At 36.3% G+C, this 16,559-nt stretch overlaps 3 protein-coding genes across 3 annotated transcripts in view; 2 read left to right on the top strand and 1 right to left on the bottom strand.

The window, feature by feature from the left end:
* Positions 1 to 110: 110 nt before the first annotated feature.
* Positions 111 to 6,848, top strand: cat (catalase). The gene is made up of 13 exons (XM_079411375.1): positions 111 to 314; positions 1,271 to 1,442; positions 1,867 to 1,977; positions 2,229 to 2,359; positions 2,441 to 2,545; positions 2,629 to 2,754; positions 3,150 to 3,341; positions 3,723 to 3,875; positions 4,110 to 4,248; positions 4,923 to 5,053; positions 5,141 to 5,248; positions 5,393 to 5,476; positions 6,283 to 6,848. Exons 1-13 carry the CDS (start codon positions 252 to 254, stop codon positions 6,343 to 6,345), a joined length of 1,578 nt encoding a protein of 525 aa, XP_079267501.1. The 5' UTR covers positions 111 to 251; the 3' UTR covers positions 6,346 to 6,848.
* A 694-nt stretch (positions 6,849 to 7,542) lies between these two features.
* On the top strand, positions 7,543 to 8,954 carry ifitm5 (interferon induced transmembrane protein 5). Its single transcript, XM_079411376.1, has 2 exons — positions 7,543 to 7,890; positions 8,494 to 8,954. The coding sequence occupies exons 1-2, from the start codon at positions 7,684 to 7,686 to the stop codon at positions 8,713 to 8,715; spliced, it is 429 nt and encodes a 142-aa protein (XP_079267502.1). The 5' UTR covers positions 7,543 to 7,683; the 3' UTR covers positions 8,716 to 8,954.
* Positions 8,955 to 16,457: 7,503 nt separating this feature from the next.
* Positions 16,458 to 16,559, bottom strand: part of cdkn1cb (cyclin dependent kinase inhibitor 1Cb) — a 1,468-nt gene continuing 1,366 nt past the window's right edge. Inside the window, exon 3 of the mRNA XM_079412239.1 lies at positions 16,458 to 16,559. This exon is cut by the window's right edge and continues 232 nt beyond it. The gene's annotated coding sequence lies outside the window, so the exon portion shown is untranslated.

Raw genomic sequence — 16,559 nt, 5'->3', positions numbered from 1 at the left:
TCGATGAGGTAACGATGACATAGCCAATAATTGTGATTGGTCCAACATGATCAGCGATGAGAAAAGTAACAGCCATCACTGCAAAAGTCCTTCTTGGCCCCGCCCATTTACTATTTATTTATCTAGGTTGTGAATGCAGTGGCTAATATATATCAGTTGGGTGGTGATCACGTAAGGGTTCAAGTGCAAAGAGCAGACTGTTAGCAACATTTATAACCTTTGCGTTTTGTTTGTCGCTGAAGAGCTGAATAATGGCAGACAGAGATAAAGCGACGGATCAGATGAAACTGTGGAGGAAGGGCCGCGGCTCTCAGGTCTGCTGCACAATTTATATATTGGATATTTAGTTTTGTTCAATATAAGTTGGGTTTGTGTGCTTTAAATAGGTTTGCACCGTTTATTTCAATAGGTTATTGCGTAGTGAGAAATTGTGCACAGACACGAAACTATTTTCTTATATCTTAGTGTTTTAATGTGCAAAAAGTCTCTAAAGTGTTGAGTTTGTTTCAAATTTGACTTGTTTGAAGAGAGATACTTGTTATGCTTTCAGTGACTACTTGTTACGCATAAATGCGGTATATACTGTTTAAAATTTGCATAAAACACTAGTCAGTGCTGTTTTGTGTATTGAAATCAGCATCCCCTACGGTCCCGTTTTTGTGCATGGTGAGTTGTTTTGAGTTTGCATGTCAAAATGCACAATATTAAACAAAAACAGATTAGGTTTATTACATAATTTCAGGTGAAATGTATGCGTTGTTGAAGTGGGTCAAATCCCCGCCCACTCCCGCTCCTCTCCTAACGTGATTGGTCAATACCATGACTGACACCTCGCTCAGCGAATCACATTTTAGATAATGTTTGTTATTTCGTGGAAAAGTGAAGGGAGAGATAACCTTAATTACTTCTGCTTTAGTTAAACTTTTACCAGTTAAGTAGATATATAACTGTTATAGTTATATAATCTCTATTTTCAGGCCAAATGCCTCTGAATTAATATTTGTTTTGCCATTATATTTTATAAAATTTGTTTACTTCGGTGACACACCTTAGAGGTTTTAAATTAGTTTTAAATCAATTCATTTTTAATAACAAATAATCATAATGTTAAATATAATGTATTCAGAAAATATATCAAATATTTGAACATTTTAAAATGACATAACTAATATTATGACATTTAATCATTTAAAATTCATATTTGTTTAATATATTAAATTATTTTAATTTGATTTTGTTGCTATTTTGTCTCCTCCTTCTTTTCTCCCAGCGGCCAGATGTCCTGACCACAGGAGCTGGAGTCCCGGTAGGGGACAAGTTAAATTCGATGACGGTGGGTCCTCGTGGACCACTGCTTGTCCAGGATGTGGTTTTCACTGATGAAATGGCCCACTTTGACCGAGAGCGGATACCAGAGAGAGTCGTGCATGCGAAAGGCGCAGGTACGATTTTTGTTTTATTGTTTTTGAGTGTCTTATGCTCACCAAGTCTTATTATTAGTATTATCAATGTTAAAAACAGTTGTGCTGCTTTTTATGGAAACCACATTCTTTTAAGATTCTTTAATGAGTTGAACATTCAAAAGAACAGAAATAGAAATATATCAAATAGAAATATTTTGTAATTATAAATGTTTTGCTGTCTCTTTCGATTAGTTTAATGCATCCTTTCTGATTAAAAAGTATTCATTTCTTAAGAAACAATCTTTCTGAAATCCTGAAAACCATAATTGTGCTGCAATTTGATTGGACAGACAGTATTGGTGCAAATGAGGTGCTGTGTTCTGGTTGGATGAACAATATTGGGACACTTTAGAGCTTGTATTGGAAGGAGAGTATGATCTTCAAACTAAAAGTCTCTTCACAGGAGCGTTTGGCTACTTCGAAGTGACCCATGACATCACACGCTATTGCAGAGCCAAAGTGTTCGAGCATGTGGGAAAGACGACACCCATCGCTGTCCGCTTTTCCACTGTGGGTACGTTTCTGTGTGGACACATTATAACGTTTCTAGTGGAGTCCAGACTCTGTATGGAGCGATTGTTTTGTTGGGATTAAAAATGCTGTCGTAACAGAAGGCACAGCACTCAGTTCTCTGAAACAAAGCCAGATGGTTTTGTAAGAGGGTAAAGAGCACATGCAGAAACAATGTGACCGGAACATGCTCTCACTCACTTACCTACAGAAAGTATAAAGCACCATGATAAATATATACTTGCTTGTTTATAGCTGGTGAGTCTGGGTCAGCAGACACCGTCCGAGATCCTCGAGGTTTTGCAGTGAAGTTCTACACTGATGAGGGCAACTGGGATCTTACAGGAAACAACACCCCCATCTTCTTTATCAGGGATGCGCTTCTGGTGAGGAACACCGTCCACACACAGTCCATCAAGAGCCTCGTCCCTGTATTAACAGTGTATGTGTGTTAACTGTGTTTGTAGTTTCCGTCCTTCATCCACTCTCAGAAGCGGAATCCGCAGACTCACCTGAAGGATCCGGATATGGTTTGGGACTTCTGGGGTTTGCGTCCTGAATCGTTGCACCAGGTACGACTGCAGAAGAAACCCACTTTTGCATTTTCACGTTCCTGTAGAATGTCTCGCTCATGCCGATTTATGTGTATGTGTAGGTGTCTTTTCTGTTCAGCGATCGGGGAATTCCTGACGGCTACCGTCATATGAACGGATACGGATCGCACACCTTCAAACTGGTCAACGCTCAGGGACAGTCGGTGTACTGCAAGTTCCACTTCAAGGTACTTACTGTTTGTTTGTGTGGTTACCAAATCTGCACCTCAAAGTGACAAAATCACAGCCAATCAGAGCAGATTTGATGTTTAATTAGGGTGATATGGCCAAAAATAGACCTTGAGAATGAATGTAAACATAATTTGTTTCATGAAGACAACACCTTTTAATTTAGGGCCTCATTTTATCTATTTTATTATTTCCCTAATTATTTTCCCCAAGTTTTATTTTCTGAATTCAGTGTTTTATGACTTAATACAAATTTATCATCAAAAGTAGTCTAATGAAATGAATTCATAAAACAATTTAATCAAGACATAATCAAGTTAATTTATGACAATATATTTTTAATATAATTAAATACTTAGAATTTATAGTTTAATTAAAAAATCTTGTCTTTCAGACTGATCAGGGCATTAAGAATTTGACAGTTGAAGAGGCCGATCGCCTGGCATCCACCGACCCGGATTACTCCATCAGAGACCTTCACAATGCCATCTCAAATGGCAACTTCCCATCCTGGACTTTCTACATCCAAGTCATGACCTTTGAGCAGGTGGAGAACTGGCAGTGGAATCCGTTTGATTTGACTAAGGTAGCCGCATCCCAGGATGCACTTCAAGACATTACATTAGTGGTTCTCAACCTCTTTGACCAAAACAATATTTGAAGACCCTCCTATTTAGGCTGATATGTACCTCTGGTACACACAAAAATAATACTAATACAATGGCAAAAACACTCAAAAAAAAAAAGCATTTTAAGATGAATAGAACATTAATACATTTTATGTATTGTGTAATTATACTGTATGTATGTGGGTCCTGACCTGGTTGAGAACACTAATGTCTGAAATTGGTCACTACACAATTCCCATATTTCCATTTGCGTTCTTTCATAGTTTTGATGAAATAGTCCTAAAAAAGAATGAGTATGTAGGTGTGCCCATCCCGATGACTGGCTCTGTGTCTCTCAGGTGTGGCCCCATAAAGACTTCCCTCTGATTCCTGTGGGACGCCTCGTGTTGAACCGAAACCCTGTTAACTATTTCGCTGAGGTCGAGCAGCTGGCATTCGATCCCAGTAACATGCCACCCGGCATTGAGCCCAGCCCTGACAAGATGCTGCAGGTATGTTTGTACTACTGCGTCACAAAACCTATGAAGCAACCTACCCAGACACATTTCACAAGTTCGTTTGCACAGGCGTATGATGCACAAAAGGATGCTTGTTTGCTGTTTTGTCTTCGAGCAAAGCACTTAAGCTCTGCGTACTTGTAAATCCCTTTGGATTAAAGCGTCAGTGACTAATAACTAATTGCTAGAATGACTAAATGCTGTAATTTCTCAATTCCGTTGCCACAGGGGCGTCTTTTCTCCTATCCAGACACACATAGGCATCGGCTTGGAGCGAATTACCTCCAGCTTCCCGTTAACTGCCCCTACCGCACCCACGTGGCAAACTACCAGAGAGACGGACCCATGTGCATGTACGACAACCAGGGTGAGTGACACACACTACAAACACTGCTGTACAAGTCACAATGTCACATATTGGGTTTGGTTTTGAGTAAGAAATAGTATTAGGGCCAGATTTACTACAACTTGCACCAGCGCAAACCATCTTTTGGCGTTAAAATAGTACTGTCACAATTTACTAAAGACGCGCCGTGAAGAATTAGCGCTGAAAAGGCATGGACACTGTTATTTTTGCACCTGACCTTATTGAATATGCATTTGTAGGAGTTTCCCTTTCAGTCGCAAAATTTATGGGTGAAGAGTATTAAAATGAGTCTCACAATGTGATTTACTATCGATTGCGCTCGTCAAATTACTGGTATTTGCGGCAATATTTAACGCCCCAAAAAAGCATGTCTTAAAGCAGGTGCTAATTTGTGCTGGTCATTACGGAAATTATCTGCGTCTGTGTTCTTTAATGTGCGCATTGTCAGTAAATCACATGCAGAATTTTTCCCTCCCATCAGCGATTTTATGGAATTGCGCTCTATCGCTAATTTGCCCTGTTTAGTAAGTCTAGCCCCAAGTCTCTTAAAAGTGACTCATATTAACAATGCAACATCTGTTTGGAATGCCTGATCAGAACATGTGACCCAAATGCTTTTATTGTTGAATTATTGGTGGGGCAAAAACAACAGCATTTCCTCTACTGTCCTGCAGGGGGAGCTCCTAACTACTTCCCCAACAGCTTCAGTGCTCCTGATACCCAGCCATGCTTTGTCGAATCCAAATGTAAAGTGTCTCCTGATGTGGCCCGATACAACAGCGCAGATGATGACAATGTGACCCAGGTGTGTTGGTGGATTTGTTTGCGTCTGTGTACAAATAATCACAATTATAGTGAGTTATAATATTTCCTATTCTGATGTGTTCCACAGGTGCGCACGTTCTTCGCTGAGGTGTTGAACGAAGCCGAGCGAGAGCGTCTGTGTCAGAACATGGCCGGCCATATGAAAGGAGCTCAACTGTTTATTCAGAAACGCGCGGTATGATCTTTTGGTTTTGGTCCTATGAGTTTCTTGATCATGCAAACTAGTCAAACTTCTCTTTAGCAGTTATTGAGGATTATGTAAACATTCCTGGAAAAAAAAAAGCTTGATTTCAGATTTATAAATTTTTTTCTTTTGCAGGTGCAAAACCTGATGGCCGTTCACCCCGATTACGGCACTCGCGTTCAAACTCTCCTGGATAAATACAACGCGGAAGGGAAAAAGGTAGAAAACATTTTCATCAGCCTCACACACTTTCTTGTACACCCAAAAATAATTGGTGAATGAATTTCACTTAGAAATTGCTAGTAAATTGTACAATTAATTACAAAGAAATGGCAAGTACAATAAATAGCCAAAGACTAAAATAAGATTTTCTTGGAAAATTTACTCGCATAACTTTATATTTACAGCTTTTAATTTTTTTTTTTTTTTTTTACAGTGTGTTATTTTAATGTGTATCAAAATTGTTATAGTTAATTATGGTTAAAGTTTAATTATTATAGCTATGAGTAAAACCATAAAAAAAAAATGAACTGTATAAAAACATAAGCAGAAATAAAACATTATATATATATATATATATATATATATATATATATATATATATATATATATATATATATATATATATATATAAAAAGAAAAAGCTATATTAACAAAACACACGCACAACAAAATTAAACCAAGACTAAAATGTAAATTAAAAAAATAATATATAACAAATTCAAAATATTACAAAAATTATAATAGTATCTCAGTGGTACTGAAGAGTATGAAAGCTTATTTTGGGCAAATGTGAATTTTTTTTCCCCCTCACAATTCTTTTTCTCACACAATTACTTTTTTTCCCTGTGAATTTAGTTTATCTTGCAATTCTGTTTTCCCCCTGCATTACATTTTTAGACTCCTGACCTGTAGACATTCAGAATTTTGAGAGGAAAAAAAGTCAGAATTGCAAGATTAAAAATGTTATTATGTGGTGGAAATGAGTGTTATTTTATCATTTTCTGTCTTCTTTGTCTCTCCAGAACACTATTCATGTTTACACTCGTGGTGGAGCATCCGCTCTGGCCGCAGCTTCTAAGATGTGATTCAAGGTGCCGCCTCTCTGCACACACGCATACACACATTCATTCTCTTATAGAGTGTGATATAGAGTCATGATGCATAATTCATTCCTTGTATGCTGTAGAAATGCAGACATCATATCTAATATGGCCAATTCACAACACAAGTGGTATTAGCAAATGCAGCGCTGATTCCTTAATCATGATTAATGCCGTCAAACCAAATGGAGGCCTTTGATGCATACACAAGTTTGAGCTAATCCAAACTAAATCAGTCTGTTTCAGTATATTTCTGCATTTTGATTGTGTGCGAAATATAGAATAGCCAAAAATAATCTGAGAATGAACACAAATGTTTAGTATTACTGTGTGAACCTTTTGATTTAAATTTTTTTTTATCTTGGCAAATTAAAGAAATGAACTCTTTCCGTCCCTTTTGCCTTAACTGAATATAATTCAGTTCTGATAATACGAATGTAACACCTTTTGTCATTTTTGTAATTAATAAATCTGAATATTTGAGCTCTGTGACTGAGTTGTGGATTTATTTTATGAATCCTGCTTGCTCCCTATTTAATTTGAATCTTTCTTTAAAAAAGATGTGAGCATGAGATTTGAAAGCTACGCTGGAGGTCAAAGCTTTTAATATAAATTAGAAAATAATCAATTTTGGGTTGTTCCTCCCAAAAGAGACAAACTGCATGCTTCAGAAGACTCAAAATATTGCATTCTGTTTAAAGAAAGAAAACATTACAGGAATTGAAGAAAAGAAATTGATAATTTCTCCTTTATTTGTTTTTTGTTTTTTTTGTCCTACAGTGCTTCCACAGTAGGGGGTGCTACTTTCTTACACAGGAACCTCAGATCCTAATATTTTATGACAGGACACTGGTGACAACAGTTAACATAATTTAATTTTTTTTTAATTATGCATCCCATCCACATTTCTATCCTCTCAAATCTCCTCTGTATTTTTCTTTCTGAAGAAAAGGGTTGAAAACTCATTAAAGTCAGAAATTTGGTAACGTAACATTTTTAACCCAGTAAGAAGTTTAAAGTATATTAATGATTTTTTTGAATGCATTTCTATTTTATTTAGAGTTCTTTAAAAATAGTCCGTTAAAGTTTTAATTATGCGTTTTTTGACAAACCTAGAGATTTTGTCGAAATGGGTCCATGTATAGAATCAGCTCCCTGCCCTCATCTCTCTAGCAACAACCACATAATGAATGACCACTCTCTCCGTCGCTCTCTGACTCTGACTCCACCCATCTGCAGTGTTGTATAAGTAGTGTCCTGATATTTCTCCTCAGTAATTCCTCTTCAGATTCTCCCAGGAGTTTTGACCCCTGACCTCCGAGGATGGATAACGCCACATACAGCTACGTGAACGACTGCACTCCGCTCACTAACTGTAAATCTGGCCGAAAGGCTGGTGGCTCCACGGTGGTCAACATGAGTCATGCGGGCAAGAAGCCACCAAACGACTACCTGATCTGGTCGCTCTGTAACACTCTTTATGTTAACTTCTGCTGCTTGGGATTCATGGCTCTGATCTACTCCATCAAGGTGAGCTCAAACACCAATATCTTTTGAATAACTTAGTCTTTTTTGTGGCTTTCAAACTTCAGAAGTATTCCTGGATGTCACGTGATGGACCATCAAGGTTCTTCTAATTAGAACCAAAACGGGTTTTACTGTCCAATAGAAGAACCTATAGTTGATAAGAAAAAACATTATCTACTGATGCTTTAAAGAACCTAGAAACACCATCTGAAGAACCAAAGATTCAACAGAAGAACCATAAAGCAACTCAAGAACTCTTTGCAAACTTTAAAATAAAGACTCCAAAAAGGGAAATTTCACAGCGAGGCCATTTTTAGTTTTCCAAAGAACCTTTGAGTGAATTGATCTTAAAAGAACCATATTTGTCATAGCGTGACGAGCATTTTAATAATCTGAAGAACCTGTTTCCACTATAAAGAACCTTTTGTGAAATTAAAAGATTCCACGAATGTTAAAGGTTCTACATGAAACCATCAATGCAAATCAATTTTAAGAGTGCGGTTAAGGTAGAGAAGGTAAGAAGGTTCTTTAATGCAAGGAACCATTGAAGAACCTTGATTTTTGAGGAGTCCATGTGCTGAGAAATTTCCATCTGTTTGTTTTCAGGCTCGAGATCAGAAGACCTTGGGCGACATGCGTGCAGCTCAGGAATGCTCGGACAAAGCGAAGTGGTACAACATTCTGGCATCGGGCTGGAATCTCTTGATTCCTCTGCTGGTGTTAGGTCTGCTGGTCTTGCTCGTGGTTCATCTGGGAAGCTCAGAGGGAACGTTTGATTTCTTTGGTGAAGACGGATTCCAGAGCTTCATGAAGCTCTTCAGCAGGTAGACCGAGCCACTCGAACAATCCCACCACCAAAAACTCCTGCAAACCTTCTGGACTGTTCACCCTATCTTCACTGTATCAACATGTTATTTTCTTCGGCTCTGTGATGAATTTATTATTATTTAGATTTTTTTTTTTTTTCATAATGTCAATGTAGTGTATATTAACTCATATCTACCCTACAGTTCTATTTTATGAAGTAAATTGGCTCAACTGTATTTAATAAAATATTTAATTTCCTCAATATGAGTCTCTTTGAACAGATTTCTGTCACCAGTGGGATAAATAATTACAGCGGTCACGTTAGCGATGTTGTCACAAAATTTCGCAGAGCAACGGCAAATGTGACCGCATTTTATTCACGAATAAGTGATTATTTTGATCCGGTTCCTTTTAATGATTCACATGCATTTTGTGCCTGTAAATAACTTTAGAAGTAAAACTATGCGGTGGGTGATGTTAGAACCATAAAGAGTGCAAAATCTGTGTAATTTAAGTAGGCCTAGATGATAAAGGAAAACTAAATATTTATTTTATTACCAAAAGAGAGAGACTTTAACCTTCTTTCCCCTGCTGAGAAATCATTTTGCTGGTCTTCCAGTCTAGTCAGGCTCAACTTTTTGCTAGTTTTGGCCACTTTTCATCTGAAACATCTAAAAGTAGCTTGGCATGGGTAGGAGATCAGCTAGACCAGCCTAAATCATGTAAAGCTGGTTTAAGCTGTTTTTTCTTAGTTAATTGGGTTATGATGGACAAGTCAACATGACTTCTGTGCTGTGAGGCTTTCTGAGAGCTGCTGCTAGAGAGACGCTGTGGTTTAGTTCTCATGTGTCTCTGTAATGTTCAGCTGTGCCGCCTGTGCTTACAGTGGTGGACCCTCCCAGCTCTACTGGTATTTTTGTCATTTAAATGACAGAGCTGTTTGCCAGCCTTCACTCCCCTTCTATTTCAGTCAATATACAGAGTGGACACAGATGTGGAGGGACTCGATTAAAGAGCAGTTAACACACACACACACCCTCATGTAGACCTTCTGCCTGTGAGATGGAGCATTGCAGTATAAAAGCAAAAATAAAATGTATTTAGTATTTAAAATGTATACATAATAGTATTAGTAATGCTGTGTGTGTGTGTGTGTGTGTGTGTGTGTGTGTGAGAGAGAGAGATGCTGATGTATCTTAAGAAAGTCACATGCAAAATAGGTTTATATATGCAAACTAAATAAAAAATAAATATTACATAAGATTTATTTTTCAAACTTTTCCCCCATGTTTTATTTTTTGGGGAGTACTCCATATGATGTGAGCTTGTTTGTTCATATTGTACAGCATTAACATTTTAGTATAATATATTTTATATCAGACATTTAAGATATGTTCATATCGCCTGGATGAAACCATTTTAGGCCTCTGTGAATTACTGTGTGTCTCACTTCAGCTGACCTTGCACCTGCACAGATACGAAGTTGCTCTATTGGTTCACATGGCCTTCACCATGTTCTTTTGATAAAAAAGACACTGAATAATCACTTTGTGACTCAATTAAAATATGTTCAACTATTTGCTATTTTTTCCAGGGAGAGAAAGAGAGGAACACTTGCAATAAGATCATTGGTTAAAAACTACAAAAGTGTAAACTTAAGAGTGAGATATTCAGATCTTCTGCAGAAATCTCAGCTTTGTTGTCTCCACCAAAAGTCTAATTTTGGCATCTGGAACTCCACAACTTGAGTGTTTCTAGCTGTTTTGTAATGCAACATGCATGCTGATATGTTTAAATCCAAAAACGAATCATTTACTGCTTGTGAGTAGTCATTTCACAGTACATAAGCATTCATTTAAACACTTTTATCTGAGGCTATTTGCATTGCACATATTACAGGGACAGTCCCCGGGTTAGTTTCTTTGCTGCATGGAGGACAGCAGTGATAACCTCTTGTGAGAAGCTCATGTATTGTTCTCAAACTGATTTTCTAGGATTGAGAGATTACAGCTTCTGCTGTCTGCTTTTTCTTCATTAGAGTTTCAGTAGGATTCTTCTGCTTTCAGGGCGAAGCAGGAGAGTTTTTAGCTGCCGTGGTTTGAGCACAACCACATTAGGGAGGATCACACATAAACACCCACAAACTGAAATTACCCCTGCAGCAGACGTCTATATGCAGCCGATCTGAGAGAACTGAGGGATAATCTTGCTCTTCCGCATGGTTTGAGGCTCTATAATGATGCTCGGTAGTTTCTGGGTGGCTTTCAGCTCCCACCCAGTTTTAATAACAGGTAAGACATCGGACTTGGTATATTTGTTATCAGTTAGTACAGATCAAGGACTTAACTCATACTAAACAGCAGCTCTCTGATACTTAAAGTTTGTAGCCTTCTAAAAAAACGTATCATTAGTATGTTCATTCACATGCATACTAATAAAAACATCCATCTGACATCCAAGTCACTTAGATAAAAAAGAAAGACCCTCTATTGGTCGACCAAATGTGCGAATAAAAGGCTCAGAGCTCATACAACATAGTAGTAGCACATAAAACCTTTCTGTAGCCTACATAATGTTGTTTGTACAACTTTTAGTTCTTCTGTTCACTTTTATTCAACCATGCAGAACACCCAAGAACCAGGTTCATTGTAGTTAACTGTAGTTAATTTTAACTGAAATGAAATGAAACTCAAACATTTCTCATTTTTTTGTTTAACTTCAAGCACTAAAATAAATAAAACTAAAACTAATCAAATTAATAAACACCACATATTGAAAAAAAACTAAGATTAACAAAAATGATTAAAAAAAACACCAAAATTACTCAAACTTTACAATTAAAGTGAGAACAGAAAATATAATTAAATCTACTTCAAAATATTAACAAATTTAGCATATACTAAACCGCTCATTAATTACACAGACAGGAGTTTTCCCAAGGAAGAGTCATTGGGTCAGCTGTTGAGTTACTAATTCATGACTGCTGCTTGATCACGTGTCATTCTGGATTTGATGTGCTTTAGTGAGTGTGTCAGCTGGGGGTCTATGCCTGGGCTGACCCCTCCCCCTGCTGGATGTGGTTGGCCAGCTGGTGTCCATGGAGACGCAGCTGTGGAGTGGGTGAGAAAGACTGGAGACCCCAGCACTCATGAGGGATGACATCTGCCCTGTAATTTCACTGTGTTCACAGATATAGGTAGGGTTCATACACACAAGCATTTTTCACGAGGACAGTACATTTTGGTGTTTTATGATGTTTTTTCATATTTTCTCATGTTTTTGTTTGTGAAGCTGATTAGATAAACTATTATGTTGCATTAAAATGGACATCGAATGAAGTGTCTGTATTCCTTCTTAAAATGTTGATTTGTTTCTTCATCTGAAAAGATTACATCACTTGCTCACCAACGGATCCTCTGCAGTGAATGGGTGCCATCAGAATGAGAGCGAAAAGCTCTTTGCAAGAAATAATCCTTCAGACATTTTTTTTCATAGACTATTTTGGCTAGAAGTTTAAAAAATGGAATTGATGGACGCACTGGAGTGGTGTGGATTATTGTGATATTTTTATCAGATGTTTCTTGGACTCTCATTCTGACGGCACCCATTCACTGCAGAGAGGATCTACTGGTGAGCAAGTTATGCTGAATTTCTTCAAATCTAAAAACAGCTTTCTTGGATGGCAAATTTTAATCTTTGGGTGAACTATTCCTTTAAGTCATAAAATGTCAAAATTGTGAGATTATGGAATTATTACTCAGTTAATTGCCGTAAACATGTATTTTTATTTATTTTTTTGTTAACAACTGTTTGAGTTTTATTTTGTGGAACAGTAGTACAAAACAAAAATCAGCTGTATAAATTTAAAACCCACCCCAACCCTTGGTAGGCTTCAAAAAATAAAATAACATAATAATAATAAACACATATTAATTAATATTACTAGATAAATAAAATATTTGTTATCTTTTTTTAACAAGAGAGAAATAACAGCTATATTAATGGATGGCTGAAATGAGCCTTGAGTAACTGAAACATTTATCATATCTAACATGAGGGGGCCAAAATCCGACCAAAAAGTAGTATACAATTCGATTGGAATCCCATCTATGCCTGGGGATTTCCCCTTGTTCATAGATCAAATTGCTGACTCCAGCTCCTGAAGAGAGATCGGTTCAGCCAGGTATTCAGAATCTGAATCTCACAGCCTAGGTAAATCAAGGTTGGACAGAAAAGATGCAAAAGATTCAGGGTCACCATCAGCGGAAGAAGTATAGAGGTTAGAGTAAAAAGTGTGAAAGGCAATATTAATGTCTTTTGGGTCTGTTGTCTTTTGGGTCTGTCATAATGAGCCCAGATTGGGATTTCACTGCTGAAATATTAGCAAACTTTTAAAAGGTGGCTTGGTCTACTCCCTTGAAAATAGTAATTCTGCCTGGATCTTTGAATCCGGAATTCTGCCCTGGATCTCAGTAATGAATTGAGTTCGGACCTAACCGCCATGATTTTACTGAGTGTCTGAGAAAAAACGCTGATTATCTCTAGTCAGATTCTGGAGCTGTGATTCCAGTTCAACTATCTTTTTGTGTCGGTTTTTCTGAAGGAAAGAAGCATATGAAACTGAGTTATTCCTTATAAACCCTTTAACTGCATTCCAAAGTGTTCCAGGATCATCCACTGAACCTTGGTTAATTTCAATAAACAATTTATTTCTGAATTGACTGCAAAAGTTTTCATCCTGTAACAATTTAGGGTTAAATCGCCATCTAGTGGCACGAGATGGCCGAGGGATAAAAGATAATCTGCACAAATTTCCATCATGATCTGACAGAGATAAGGAACAGATACATCACGAACAGCTGATGATAAAGAAGTAAAAATTAAAATATAGTCAGTTCGCGAATAGGATTTATGAGTATCAGAAAAGAAAGTGAAAGATTTAGCAGAAGGGTTTAATAAAGGCCAACTGTCCAAGGATGAGGTTACACATTTCCGAAGTTTGTCAGAACACAAAGCTTGAGAGTGAGATTCCTTCAGTCCAGATCTATCTAGGATATGCAACATTACAGAATTCATTCCTGCACCCAATAAAATTTCAAAATCTGAAAACTTCAAGAGATAGGATGATAAAACAGAGAAAAAAACTAGGGTATTATATTATATTCCTATTCCTATTGTTTTTATATGTGTTATTCTACCATTTGTATCACAACCTTTCTCTAAAATAGTCATATTTAAAGTCCTCCGCACCAATATTAGGACACCCTTGGTTTTAGTATCTGAAGATGAGTGAGATACCACTTCATAAAACTTATTACACCTGCGTATATCCTCCTCTTTCAAATGGGATTCTTGAACTAACACTATATCAATCTTTCTTCTTCGCAAAAAATACAGAAAACCTGTTTGTTTGTGAGGGCCATTTAGCCCATTAATATTACAACTCAGAATATTAAGGTCAGTCTTAGATATCAAACAGAATTACTGCATAATAAGACAAAATACAAGTTTGAAAATAAAACCAGTTGAGTCTACCATTAAACCACCCCCCACCCTCCCCGTTACCATTCAAAAAAACATAAACACATTCCCATGAACTATGGCAGATCCAACCAAGAACAACCCTTGATCTGCCAGCACCCCTTAATATGGTCCGTGGCGTCAACAAAAACCTGCTCATTACTGTAGCACCAACATTTGGCCCCATAGTCACATATTGATTAGGTAGTATTTCTATTTAAAAAAAAAAGAGAAGAGAAGAGAGATAAAGAATACAACTAAAACAAATAAAATATCATAATCGTAAGCGATCCTGTATGCACAATGAACTATGAATTAAGAAGTGAACATTAAAGTGACAGTCACCTAATCATTTAGAGCATCTCTTCTCCGATTAGACAAATATATTTCTTCAGTTTATGGCAAGTATCAACAACTGTTGAATAATGTAAAATAAACACTAAAAAGATTATCTTTGTGAGTGTGAATTATGGTTTCATATACTCAGTAACAACTACAAACCACTATTTTGTCCCAAAGTAGCTAGATTAATTTAGGTTAAAATTGCAGCTCTTTAACTTGCAATATTGTCATTCATTCAGGGTATTTGTATTTAATTGTAAATTACATTTCATTTTTAAATGATGTTTGATGTGCATTTCTCCCACCCCATATTTACAATTGTGCATGATTGATGGACTTTTAGTCTCAGACCATTACGTTGGGTCCCCCAATTGTGACTTAGCTATATCCTATAGAAAACCACATCAGTGAAACGTAATTGGAGTCAGATGGTCCTTCCTGTTCCATTCAACTCATATGTACTGGTTCTTTTATCTGGCGTTTCTTTTATCTTGTTTGTACAGGTAAGTCCTTTGTAGTTTAGTACTTTGTCCATTTTAGGAGAGCTTTGAAATTTTAAGTTTGAAGTCAAACACAATCAGAAACTGGTCTGGGATTAGGATTTCTTTTAGGCTAATGTTGACGTCAACGTTACTTCGTACAGTAATGATACCTCAAATCCCGATCTTTGTGCTATTATCTTGGTTAATTAACTTGGTTTAAAATAATGTTGCCATTTTGATGCTAAATTCTAATGTGAAAGATGGTCAATAGCCTAAAGATAGTCCATATATTTTAATGTACTGCATTTTTCTTTATAATTGAAATGTTTGCAAACATGTTTTCTTGTAAACATTGATTTAATTGATAATCTGCATGTGTCCTCAATTTCCTTTTTCATTCTTTTAGTCCTTACACACACACACGCGCGCGCGCGCGCGCACGCACGCACACGTGCGTGTGGCAGTGACACTTTCCTTGAAAAAGTCACATCAGCTTTTATGTAAAATAAAATTGAAACTATTGGGGAAAATTGTTTGAAATAAAATAAAATTAAATTAAATTAAAGGTGTTAAAAAACGAGTTGCCAAGGCAACATTTCTCATTTTTATTTAGTTTAACTTAAAGTAACTAAAAATTAAATTTTATTAAAAAAAAACTATACAACTATTAAAAATGGCAAAAACACAAAAGTATTAAAACTTTGAATGAATGATGCATTTATACAGCGCTTTATTGTGTATAGCTGTACACCCAAAGCACTTTACAATCATGAGGGGGGTCTTTAACAAAACAAAAACAGAAAATATAATATGATTCATATATATATATATATATAAAATTATAATTCAAAATATTAATAAATACTATACACAATAGGCTATAATTATATTATAAATATTTGTCTCACATATTCATTCCTATTAAAATGACAAAGTTGTGACCCTTAAGCAAATTTTGCACTGTAATTCTTTGTAAATAACACTATTTTTGTGTGCGTTTTACGAAAAATTGCAAGTTTAATTAAATGCGTTACTTGCCATTTCTTTGTGATTGTGAAATTTCCTAGCCATTTCTGAGTAAAAATGATTTCTACACCAATTTGTGTGCTTGTGCTTTTACATAGTTTTCATACCATTGTGTTATCAAGTTCAAGTTTCTGTTCCTGAACTTACCCAGAAATAGCATTCATTTTTAACTACAAAGCTCAAATGGTAATACTTAACAAGAATGACCCAAATAATACTGTTATGCTGGATTTGTGTTACTGTAAAGCTACATGATGTTTGGTAATAGTTGTGAAAAGACCCCAGTCAACAGTGTATGCTTGTAAAGGTATTAAGAACAATAGCCTGTTATTTTAACTATTATATCATTAGCAGGCTAGGAAAAAAAAACACACTAATTAGACGAGACAGCTTAAGTTAATATATACACTTTTATTAAAGGAACTTGTTTACAATATGGCTCAGGATTGTGATTTTTCTCAAGAAAAAAAGCTAGATTTTCAACCACAAAATACA

The sequence above is a fragment of the Barbus barbus genome (genome assembly GCF_936440315.1).
Source record: "Barbus barbus genome assembly, chromosome: 48".
NCBI lineage: Eukaryota > Metazoa > Chordata > Actinopteri > Cypriniformes > Cyprinidae > Barbus > Barbus barbus.
Note: the sequence above shows the minus strand (reverse complement) of the source record. Positions and strands in the feature narration are given on the sequence as shown.

What these genes read in the sequence shown, in the direction of transcription:
- ifitm5 (XM_079411376.1), top strand. Translation starts at nt 7,684, where the DNA reads ATGGATAACGCCACATACAGCTACGTGAACGACTGCACTCCGCTCACT. An exon ending in CTCTGATCTACTCCATCAAG is followed by an intron (nt 7,891 to 8,493) that starts GTGAGCTCAAAC and finishes GTTTGTTTTCAG; the next exon opens with GCTCGAGATCAGAAGACCTT.
- cat (XM_079411375.1), top strand. Translation starts at nt 252, where the DNA reads ATGGCAGACAGAGATAAAGCGACGGATCAGATGAAACTGTGGAGGAAG. An exon ending in GTCCTGAATCGTTGCACCAG is followed by an intron (nt 2,546 to 2,628) that starts GTACGACTGCAG and finishes GTGTATGTGTAG; the next exon opens with GTGTCTTTTCTGTTCAGCGA. An exon ending in ACTGCAAGTTCCACTTCAAG is followed by an intron (nt 2,755 to 3,149) that starts GTACTTACTGTT and finishes CTTGTCTTTCAG; the next exon opens with ACTGATCAGGGCATTAAGAA.